This window comes from Phoenix dactylifera, chromosome 8, assembly GCF_009389715.1.
Source record: "Phoenix dactylifera cultivar Barhee BC4 chromosome 8, palm_55x_up_171113_PBpolish2nd_filt_p, whole genome shotgun sequence".
NCBI classification, from domain to species: domain Eukaryota; kingdom Viridiplantae; phylum Streptophyta; class Magnoliopsida; order Arecales; family Arecaceae; genus Phoenix; species Phoenix dactylifera.
Genome location: NC_052399.1, coordinates 10,874,909 through 10,887,080, shown reverse-complemented (window position 1 = coordinate 10,887,080; position 12,172 = coordinate 10,874,909). Strand labels below are relative to the sequence as shown.

At 35.8% G+C, this 12,172-nt stretch overlaps 1 protein-coding gene across 2 annotated transcripts in view; it reads right to left on the bottom strand.

Moving 5' to 3' along the window:
- Positions 1-12,172, bottom strand: part of LOC103723915 (protein SPIRRIG) — a 48,467-nt gene that overhangs the window by 29,938 nt on the left and 6,357 nt on the right. For both annotated transcript variants that reach the window (XM_039128936.1, XM_039128937.1), the window contains exons 4-6: positions 7,177-7,309; positions 7,017-7,073; positions 4,984-5,160 (exon numbers count right to left, since the gene is read on the bottom strand). In XM_039128936.1, the coding sequence (XP_038984864.1) occupies positions 4,984-5,160; positions 7,017-7,073; positions 7,177-7,309 (367 nt within the window). The remainder of the gene's footprint in view (positions 1-4,983; positions 5,161-7,016; positions 7,074-7,176; positions 7,310-12,172) is intronic.

Genomic DNA, 12,172 nt, shown 5'->3' with positions numbered 1-12,172 from the left:
TCGTTGGTATATACTATTTGCTGAGTCTTGGTGGATGAAACTAAAGTCGGAATTAATCATAAATTAGAATTATGAAGAAGTGTATTAGGATCTAAGAGTGCATACTATTTGTTGATGATATAGTCTTGATGGATGAAACTAAAGTCGGAGTTAATTGTAAATTAGATTTATGAAGAAGTGTATTAAAATCTAAGAATTTTAGGGTAAGCAGGACCAAGATGGAATACATGGAATGTAGTTTTAGTAAAAATAGAAATAGAGATGAAGGTGGAGTGAAAATTGAGGATCATGAAGCTCCTAAAAGTGATCATTTTCAGTATTTAGGAAAGAGAAGAAAATTATCCAAGGAAAGTGGAACCATTCCGAACCATCCAATTCAGGAAATACCAAGCTGTCTGGCAACCAAGCGGGATGATTCCGACAATAAAATCGAGAAACAGACAAAGAGGTAGAAGGAAAGAGAAAGAGAGAGAGGTGGGAGAGAAAGGGAGAGGAAGAGTGAGGGAGGGTAGAAGAAGGCTCGAAGGTCGGCGGAGGGCCACAAAGGACGGGGAGCCGTGCGGAGGGGCGGAAGAAAGGCTCCACCTCCAATTTTCCTATTTCATTCGAAACAGCGGTCCCGAAGGGGTGTCCTTTTTAATTTCGAAAATTTTAAGTGAAGTCGGCAAGGGTTGAAAAATTAAAGGTTTGGAAATAAAAAAAGCTTTTTATTTTGAAAAAATTAAGTGAAGTTGGTACCAACTTCACTTAAATTTTTCAAAATTAAAAAAAAAGGCTCCTCTCCAGGATCTTTGTTTCGAACGAAACAGAGGAACTGGAGGTGGAGCCCCTCCACTCCTCCATGCAGCTCCCCAACCACCTGCAGCCCGCCATCGGACATTTGCCACCCTCCTCTCTCCCTCCCTCCCCCTCACTCTCCCTTCCTCCCTCTCTCTTTTTTTCTCTCTACCGTTCTCCCTCTCCCCCTCCCTCTCTATCATATCAAGATGTGCTTCGCCGGTCTCCTCCCTCCCTCCACCCTCTCTCTCCCTCTCCCTCGCCCTCTCTGTTGTGTCAGTATGGGCCTGGCATAGAACAGCACAAGAACACACCCAACCATGCTACCAGGCAGCCGGTCTAGGCCTTGGTACCGACACAACGATCCTTAATCTTATCCATAAGATTAAAGCAAGTTGTATAAAATGAAGAAGTGCAACTAGAATATATGCGATCATAGGATGCTTGCCAAGTTGAAGGGAGAAATTTTACAGACAGCCATACGACCAGCTACACCTTATGGTATAGAATATTAGATAGTTTAAAATAAAATGTGCACAAGATAAGTTTGACTGAAATAAGAACGTTGAGATGGATGCATGGTAATACAAAAAAAAGTAGAATAAATTAAGAGAAGCACAACTTAGAAAGTTCGGATATGTAGAACATAGGCCAAGAAATGCATTAGCAAGAAGGAAAGATTTAATACATGTAGAAAAAAAGAGGGATAAAAGTAGACTGAAAATCATATGAGATGAGGTAGTAATGAAGGACTTGATATCTCTGCATCTTTTAGAAAGTGCAAAAATTTAATACATGTAGAAAAAATGAGGGGTAAAAGTAGACTAAAAATCATATGAGATGAGGTAGTAATGAAGGACCTGATATCTCTGCATCTTTTAGAAAATGCAAAGCCAACTAGAGGAAAAGGATTCATGTAGCCAAACCCAACTGATTTGGGAATGCTTAAAATATCTAAAGAAAAGGGGAAAAAAACATATTTTTGGGATTTCATACCATAGAAAGTACTAGAAATGCCAAATGGCAGGTCCAAAGCTAGACCAATGCAAGGCAAATACATGCTAGAAAGACCTACTAGCCAGTAGTGACCTATGCTAATACCTCTAGGTATCCATGGCAACTGGCAGAGACCGATACAACTAAGCATTGCTTAGTTTAAGCCCAAAAGGTTTTCTTCTCCATCATTTCACTGCCTTGGAGGAGTGTGTAATCTATGACTCAACAAAGCTACAATTAATTCAAAAAAGGCTGGTATGCAGGAATATAATTTAGATAACTTTCTTAACAGAGTTACTACATGTAAATAAGAAACTAACCCCATTTGAATTCAACAAAAATAGTCAAGATCTTGGACTCCATTAAAAAATAAGGTCAATTTTTCAATTCAAGAATAAAATCAAGGCTTTTTAGGGTTTGAATTTTCAGGATTGGATCAAAAATAATGACTTTTAAATGCTACATAATTTCCCATATCATAAGATCATAAATTTTGTAATATCCAAATGTTGTCAATATCCAGAGCTCCAACAAAAAGTCATATCCTAGTCCCAAATTTCTTTCATCCAAAATTTTATGAATGATTACGATAAACTTTTATCAAGAGATGTCATGAAATTAATATTAGTACATTGTTTAGACGTCACGTTAGCTTAAAGCCACATTGCATCAACATCCATATATATAAATATCTTTGATTTAAGAAATTTTCTTCATGTATGAAGTTATGCTTGACTAGAAAGAAGTTTAAAACATCAATTTAAAAAAAAAAAAATCCCAAACCAAAAGTAAACGCCAGCACCATGCATATTGCTGTTCCAACACAAGTTATATGTCAGCACAGCACATTTCACATGTCATGCTGGCCATAGGCCAGGGCACCACATGCCACTAGCACTTAAAAATCCTTGTTTCTAACATATGCATCAAATTGAAACTAAACAGATAGTACCATTAGTGCTAAATTGACAAAATGCAACGTTTGCCACATAAAGTGAAAATCCAAATAGCTGATCAAGATCTAATATTTTAAATCATATGTCAACCAAATTTCTGATACAGAGTTCTTAACCATAAATTGAATAAATTATGTATCTCACCATTATACTATCCATAGGTGAGGAACAGCTCAAAATTTGAACATTTAGTTTTTCAAAATTTTAGATGATGTAAATCATGACTGATGCTTCAAATTTTGATGAAAAACCCACCACATGTGCAATAGGAGGGGAGCGTCCCAAATATTGAACTTCTAGTTTGTTGGAATTTTAGATGATGTAGATCATGACCGATGCTTCAAATTTTGAGAAAAGACACACCACATATTTTGCACCAATCAGATTTGGGAATACAGGCTTGTATCTCTCTCACTATGTGCGTGCTTGTGCATGCATATGAATGCCTAACAACTATACTCATGTCACCATGTAAGACCTATTTCTGAGATGTCATATCTTAAGTAGAACCCAACTGACTAATTAATGAGACAAGTGCATATAAATCAACTTTCACTAGGTTAACATTTGTAAGCATCCTAGAAAGGGAAAAACTTTTAAATCCAAATGAAATGCCCAGAAAACAAACATGACAAAAGAAAATAATGAAACAACAAAAATGAAACAGCTACAAGTCCCAGCATAGTAGTAATTTTCTATTGGATAACATACACAAAACCCCCAACTTCATTTAATAAGAAATGATTATTTGTATGCAAAAGGATAACAACCAACAATTTAGGCTTTGACAAATATCAAAGCACATACAGGCCGACGAAGTGGACAACTTTCAAATACCAATATCAATCACCTCAAAATGGACCTTAACACCTCTGCAATGGGGTAAACCTCTATTTCCAAAAATGTGATAGGAGTGATGAAGAAAAGGATATAGCTGTAGGATTGACCTTCGTTGGAGAGAAAAGAAAAGCAAAGTCCTGGACCAAAGAGCATCAGCAGTAATTCTCATTCAATGCACCAGAGAGCAACTTCAACTAGTAGGTCAAATCAGTAGACAATTACTCAATAACTAAAAATGGAATCAAATTTGCAGTACATAAAATTTCAAAAAATATTTATCAACAACCACCTAACGTACTCAAGCAACACAACGCAATCAGGTTAATTTAATAACTAAGAGGGATATTAAGCTTTTCAGTAAAACAAGTTCCATGATAAGGTGAACAAGGTGATATATCAGACCACATTGTCAAAAAATTCGCCCAAACATTTACCACTACCTTACAAATCCTAAGCATCATAACACTTCAGAATTCAGATATGCTCATAAAACAAGATGGTCCAGAAAAGTTCAAAAAACATGCACTAGGAAGGTATGCCATACCGTACCAAACCGGGAGGTACGACGTATACCATACCACACTGGTTCGGGACTGGTATGTGGTACGAGAGGTGTACCGACACTCAGTACACTGAAGCAATCCCTATATTAAGCATACCAACATAGTAATAAGGTGGCACCGGTATGGGATCCGGTACCAAGATGGCGTACCTTGTGCACTAGTATTCAAGAGCCCAATAATATTATTTCAACAGAGCGCTAAGTTTTTCTCCTAAATAGTTGAGACAAAATAATCATCTACCATACATAATGTAAAAGGCTTTGAAGTCCACTGCATTAGAGCCTGACACCACAAAAGCCTCTTTCGCATCTTGCTTTCCTGATGCTGTGACATTTTGTGTAGGGAAAGAGTTTCAAGCCATGAACGCTTCATTTCCTTCTCATCTCAGTTTCAGTTTGACAAAAGAAAAAAAAGAATGGCGTCTCCTACCACCAGAATATACCGCTCGCCTATCTTGGACTGGTTGAGAAAAATGAATCAAGTGGATTTTGTATGGGCCCAGGCCTCTCATATTTTTTAATTATCTTATCTCAGAAATCAAATCAGAACCCTTTTATCTTATAAAAACTATTGTCAATATCCTTTTAGCATATAAAAAAATATACTACCCAAAAAAAAAGATTGGTTTATCAAATTGTAAATGATGAATAAAATCTCCACTTTGTATAACCTGATTCTACAGAACCATGGAGAACCAAAAAAATTGCTTGCTCGATTTTTTCAAAAGCACTTTCTGATAGAATCCCAACCATGGATGTGTGTGCATGCATCCACATGTTAAATTCTAGTCAGTATAACTTTAAAGCAAATCAGAAGAATTTGAGTTCAAATGATCACAAAGATAACGCTACCTCAAGCCGCCGCACTCGTACAGGATCACCATCCATACTCTTTTCACTTGAATTTGATTCTTCTAGGCTAACCCCAGATTGTCTTTGATCCAACTGATCAGGGTTCAGAAGTGCATTGAGGATATGAATAAGACAGCATAGAATGCCAGAATCCAACAGAGGCTGCTTATCAATTGGCTGTAGATCAAAGACGAATGTAATATTAATTTATAATTCCTTCTTCCTCATTAGGGTGCTTGTCCATGTGAGGTAGTGCTCGTGCAACTAATGGGTTGTCTGTGACTGTGTTTTAATTGTAACTTGTGCCAAAAGGGAAGTCAATTTTTAATACATCAACCAACTGGATAATATTTTTTTCTCCTTGAAATTTTCACCAGTCAAACCACAAATACAAGTCACTCGGCCCAAACAGAAAAATAGAGAATCAAAAATGGCAAGGAGATCCATTCAGATTTATGCTCCATATTTCTAATATAGTGCAGAAAGAAAATAAAACAGGAAGCAAATTAACATTGCATTTACACTCATCACTTTTCAGACAAAAATAAAACAAGAAGTAAATTAATGTTACATTTACACTCATCACTTTTCAGACAACTATCAGGATATAACTTGAGACTACATTGGAGCTGCCACAAGTCAAACAGCAACAACAGTTAACAAACACCTAAAGATATTTCCCAAAATTGTTGATTAACCAGCTCACGTCATTCATATTTAAAGTTTTATTTGGTAAACTAATAACTCTTGAATAGTACTCAGAATATTTGCTCTACATATGAGAGAAGTCAAAGGCACCAATACAACCTGGACTGTGGTTTGACATGACCCTGCTCATGTGACATTCATGCAGCTGTGTTTAGACATGCAGAATGAAAGGTTGCAGATCGCTGCATGTATCATTTGACTAAAGCATTCTAAAGAAAAATTGAAAGCAAACATCAAGAATATCAGAGCACTAACTGCACATCCGAACACAATAATGAAGCCTCATATGAACTGCAGTGCAGTTGCACCTACAGAAACCCATGCCACTCAAGTCAATTATCACTTAAGTCAAAGTATCTGTTTAAATGCAACAGAAATCAGGATGTATTTCTCCTTTTACTATAAGGAAGCTGCTGCATGTTCAAAAAACCTAATTTACACTCCCAAGAGACTTAATATGGTACTCTCATGCCCAAAACAAACACCTGAAGGATACTAGGAGAACATTATTTTTATTTTCTTTGCTTTTTCAAAATTTGGAAAAGCAGCTATGGTGAGCAGCAGTTGAAATACAGCATAGTATAAACGCATTATGTGGGTGTATATGTAGATACCTTGGTATTTTAAAGATTTTTAAAATTAATTAAATTCAAAAATATAAATGAAAATAACTGAAAAATCAAAAACCAAAAAAATAAAATTAGAAAAAATAAAATTGAAATATACACTCCAAATTTTTTTGAGAGTCAGATTTTAACGTAGTATGGCATGTTAAGCTTGAAAAAAATAACAAAATTGCCCTACAAACTATGCCCAAATTTCAGGTATAACACCACAAACAAATCTATGATTTGTCAAATAATAGACAATCAAAAAACAAGCAACAACTATTCATGACTTAAAACTAGGTCTGAAGTACTCACTTCAATTAAAAAAAGACATAATATTTAAGCTATTAATCTTCAAAAAGGCACTCAAAAGTCAAAATTTTTCTATAAGAAGTGAATTATCAGAAAACAAGGGACTGTCATCAAATTTTTTGTGTGCCTAGGTTGCATATGCAAGCAACTTGGGCCTTTATAGGTTCCTAGTGTCTCACTATACAGCACAACCCCTACTGCGCCATCACCAAGCTGCATGTGCATATGCAAGACCATATGTGAAGGCATAGACTGCTTCTTAAAACACTGGTTAATTTGAAAGTAGCCAAGATGATCAAATAAGCAATGTGATGAAGCAGATCTTAAGCCCAACATTGTCTAATAAATAAACCAATAAAAAAATTACAAAAAAACTTCAAATTAATTAAAAACATAAGGACATACCCCTGTCACCAAAATTTCTACTGCAAACAATAAATTTGAACCAGGGCTGACACCATCCTGCAGATAGGCAAAAACTTATGAGCACAGACCCTTTATCATTATAAAAAGTTCAAGAAGGTTTGGAAAATGCACTAGAGCAGAAGTTGGCAGGAGGGAAGACCTTTGTTTCTGAAAAAAAGCTGATAACATCTTTGACATGCAAAGATCTTCCTTTGCTATAGATTCTCAACTTCTCCACATCTGTTACAAAGGCCCTTCCAACAACAAAAGAAAAAATGTGTGCTTCAACTAACCTGTCATCAAAATTATGAGTTTAGAGAGCTTCATATCATTGCAAACTTGATGGTTACTGAATGACAAGAAAATAAATTTCATTGGAAGCTGGCATCCCGCACCAAATTTTATATAATGGAAATTTTCTTGTCAATTTTCAAACTAAGCACAATGTTGGTGCCGGCTTTTGGAATTTGTATAAAGAGCTGAGTTTGTTAACCTTATTCAAGTTGCAAACTGGCTTTAAATAAGTAAAAATAATTACTTTCTTCATTATAAGTTTGCTTTTAAGAACTGATTCATTATTTCAAAAATTTAGGCATGGATTGCTTATGCAATTATGCCTATTTAGGTCTGGATTGCTTATGTAATTATGCCTAATTTAATAAAAGCCTCTCTTAAATCTGGTAATCATCTCTGTCAGCGTACCAAAATCCCATGGCTGTGTTCAAAATATGTGAACAAGATTTTGAGGATGAAAATTCACCCAACTAACAAACATAATTAAGGTAATTATGGTAATGATAATATGGTCCAGGCAACAAAGGATTTTGAAGTAAACATGATCTCCAGAAGAAATGAGAAGAGAGATATATTAACTTGAATAGGATCCTTCTCAAAAAAAAAAGCTCAAAGAGCATATTTGTAGTTGATAGCCAAACAAACATTGAGGTTAACTTACTTTTGGCACACATATAATGGTTCAGAATATCAGAACATCCAACAATGTTAAAATGAGGTCTTCTTCATATCATATATAAAGCAAGAAGTAGTGGTTTATTGGTAGCTAATTTTTACCTGTATCATGGCATTAGATTAATAAGCTACTATAGTAGAAATATTTTAACTTTTAGGCAATATCAATACACTTGATGGTCACTAGACATTAAAATATGCAAACATAGTTTTCATTCATAGTTTTTTATCTAATTATGTTGTTGTTGGTTCAAAGTTTGGAGTTCTCAGAGCTTGCATCCTTTGATCATGCCTATCAGAAAAAGCAATGTATATTCTAAAGTGTGCATGATGTGTGATGTGTTTATAAGAATTCAATGTGCATTTTAGAGGACCAAAAAATCATTTGACTACAAAAAAAAGGAAGAAGAAGAAGTTTTGTTTACATGGATTTATGTTTATTAAATTACGTAACGGTTTTTTTTTCAACAAAACAGGCTAAGCAAGGTTGGAAAACTCGGTTTTGGTTTTGGCAGATTCATCCCAAAAATATGAAAAAAAATATTGAAACCAGGAAAGCTAGGGAGGGCAAAGCACAATAAGTGAGAACATTGCAGTAGAGTACATTATACCATCAATAATCTTTGGAATTATGATTTTACTGTTTACAAACTGAAAGTCTGTGAGTACAAATGATCATAAAAATCTATCAAAAACTCATAAAATGTTTGAGATTAATGTTACATTTGATTGGTTGATGGCAATTTAGTTATCAAACATCTAGACAAATAAATATCTATAGAAACATATGCAATTATATAAAGTTGCAAGTAAATATGAAGTAAAAATAAGGATCACCATTATATCAAGCACCAAGCAACAACAATCAAGGTTGCCACAGGCAGCCACCAAGGCACCTGCATGATCCTGCCTAGGCACCTGGGCAACCCTACCACATAGGCTCCCGGTTCTTTCCAGGCCTTCAAGAGAGGCAGGCCTTCAAGAGAGGCAATCACTCAAATGCCTAGGTTGGCAACTAGGTGAGAACCTAGACGCCTTGGGACTGATTTTGCCTTGAGTATGCACCTTATTCACTGATTTATGTAAGGCATCGAATCTTTTAACTAACTCAATTTTTAATTGTTGAAAAATATTAACTTTAAGAGAGAAAAATTGACTTGTTTATAAGGTATTCTCCTAGAAGCTAACTGATGCTTGAACATATTACGTTTCTAAGAAGCTTTAAATACTGTAAAATCATTTAATAGAAAAACTACTAAATAATAATTAAATCAAATTATTCATTATTGTGTAACTAAAGTAGTTGACAGCCTTCAATTGTTGTTCTGTACTGCATTATGAACAGCTTTCAGAAAGACAAGCGATTGCTAGTCAGTATGTGCTGAGGCTCTGAACGCTTCCCAACTTGCTTCAATAACGGAATAGCTTGATTGATCAATCAAGAAGTCCTGCAGCATCTTCCAACTCGCTGTCCACTACCCTTTGCTTTCTTTGCCAGACAGGAAGATGCAAATTGCGAAGGCCATGTGCTTTCTATGAACTATATATGACATATACAAAAGGATAGGCACCCACTTTGCCACCTATGTGTTTTGCATAGGCCTTTAAAGAGGTCAATGCCTAGGACCATCTATGCAGTTTAACAACTATGCAATGTATGTTTTGCGATTTGCACGGTTTGAAGAATAAATTAACACCTAGATGTATCCAAATGCCCGCAAATTTAAACTAACATCTAGCAAATCCGAGATTAAAAATTTCGAGTCTACTAATTGATACATAAACCCTTTTCTCCTCTTATCCCCTTAAAAATCTCTCAGAAAGCCTAAAAAGTCTTTTACATCTAGGAATAACCATATTGCTCTTGAAGTTTGTAATTCCAAATGCTTCCTTCTAAAGGTGGCAAAAATTCATGTTCAATTCCAAGGTAACATTTCTCTGAGCCTTTACTTAACATCCAAGAGTAAGTAGCCCCATTTAAACTCAAAAAAAAAGGACCCAAAATGAACACTACCTAGCCTACGTACTAAGAAATGAAGAGATGGCCCAAACATAATAGTATTACCAAAATAATGCTTTAAAAAGAACATCTAATGCCAATTCCATTCACCTTCAACTGGAACAGGCTGAAATCACCAAAGCTGATCCAAAACCAACCGAAACTAATGGAAACTGAATTTGGGGCTAGTTTTTCAGTGATTCAGCCAAAACTTCATCTTGAGGCTAGATGTCAGTTAGGTGTGTCTACTATGATGGCTACTTGGTTTTGGAAAGGCATTACAGTATGTCTTTGCATCAAGTCAACTTGTTTGTGTATATTCCACAAGGCAATCATCTCAAGCTACTTTCAAGTCAATGAAATTATACATCAATAGTAAAAAATATGCATGCACAAGAGCATTGCCTATTCTAGTTTTATAGCATAAGCATAGCCTTGCATAATGAAAATAACGAATGAGATGTTTTAGAGGCATCCAATTAACCACTTAGCCATAATAATGTCAAGATCGTAGTCATCTAAATTGGGTCATCTTATTGAGTGGTCCTGTCAATCCAATCATGGCACAGAAAATGGATTCATTATATTTCTAGCTCACATTTTGAAGGAGATCCAAAAATCCATTTGGAAGATTAAGAACTAGTTTAAAGGGATAACAAGAATTATTAAGAAGGATAGGAAAAATTCGAAAAGCTTGTCCTAATCCTTCCTTCCATTCAAAAGGATGCAAGTAATATGATTTTGCAACATCAGGTTCCCCTCCAATAAGAGCCAAATTGGCAACTGAGCTAAAAAGTATGCAACAGCACAAGTAGGCATAATTAGATCCATGAGATCATGCCTCTGTGCCAACTGCTCAAATGAAGATCTAGTTACAAGTCACTAATGGTCACAAAATCTTAATGGATTCTCAAGCACCTAACCATTTCAACAGTCAGTACCTCAAAAGGATTGCACGGAATCATGGAATTAAATAAATTTTCCTTAATGAGAGGGAATTGTAAAGGATTTTAGTAGCTAATGAAAATTTTTGAAATACGCTCTTTCCGTGGATTCTGTATAAGGGCAGTACATTTAAAATATATCCTTATTAGTACATCCTCCATCCTTGTAGGAGAACCGGGGAGATGCAACCTTTTGCGAGGTGCATAGAAAAGGTCAAAATCAAGAAGGTTTTGTTCAAACTTAATGACCAAATCTGCTATTGCATTAGCACCATGCATTTTGCAGATAGATACGAAACCACGAATTCACCAAATAAGGATAGAAGCCAACAAGGTGGTTTTCCTTCCAATGCTCATTTGATGAAAGATTTCAAGGTCATTGTCCTTGTCCGATACAGACCTCCATCCTTATCAAGGTTTTAAATCCTATAAGATAGGAAAGTCCCGGTTTTTCCATGGAACAGGACGTGCCGCCGTCCCACCCGATCCTGATACTTGGGACAGGAGATGTCCCAAGACGTGCCAATGAGGGATGGCAGCCCAGCGGGTTTTCTCGAGTATCCGACCCATCCCGAACCCTAATAGGATCCGTTTAGCAAAACCCTTTATGGTTTGGAAAGGGTTTAGGATTTAAAATTAAAATCTGTTAAGGTTTGGGACAGGTTTGAAATTTGCCCCTCAGGTAGATTATTTATAACATATATCTTTTTTATAAAATTTTACAAAAATATACATACAACAGAGGAGTGAGGGAATTTTGAACTTAATGTTGGTATAATGGATTATGGTTGTTTGTTCAAGTTTGAATTCGAAGTTTGATGTATTATCGATTTTTACTTGATATTAGTTATATTCAGGTCATTATGCAAAGGTCTTTCCCTCTGTCCCCCCTCTTCTTTTTTTTATAATTCCAGGTCAAGTACCCGACCCGAATAACCCAATCCAATTAAAGATTAATCGGATAGATTCGGGTACCCAACAGATTTACCATTTTTTGATGGTGGACGGGTTTGGAATTTTGGGTAAATTTTTAATCAAATTAGCGATGGGTTCAGATAGTAGGATTTAAAACAGGTTCGAATATGAGTAGGGCAAATTTTGTAGGTGCCCTATCCGTTGCCATTCCTAGCGTCGATCAGGATGCTGGAACAATGGCAGGACACTGGGACAACGACAGGCCAGTTCTATCCCGACACTTGGGATCGTACCCCATCCTTGTGTCCTACAAAATGCAAGTGCAATCA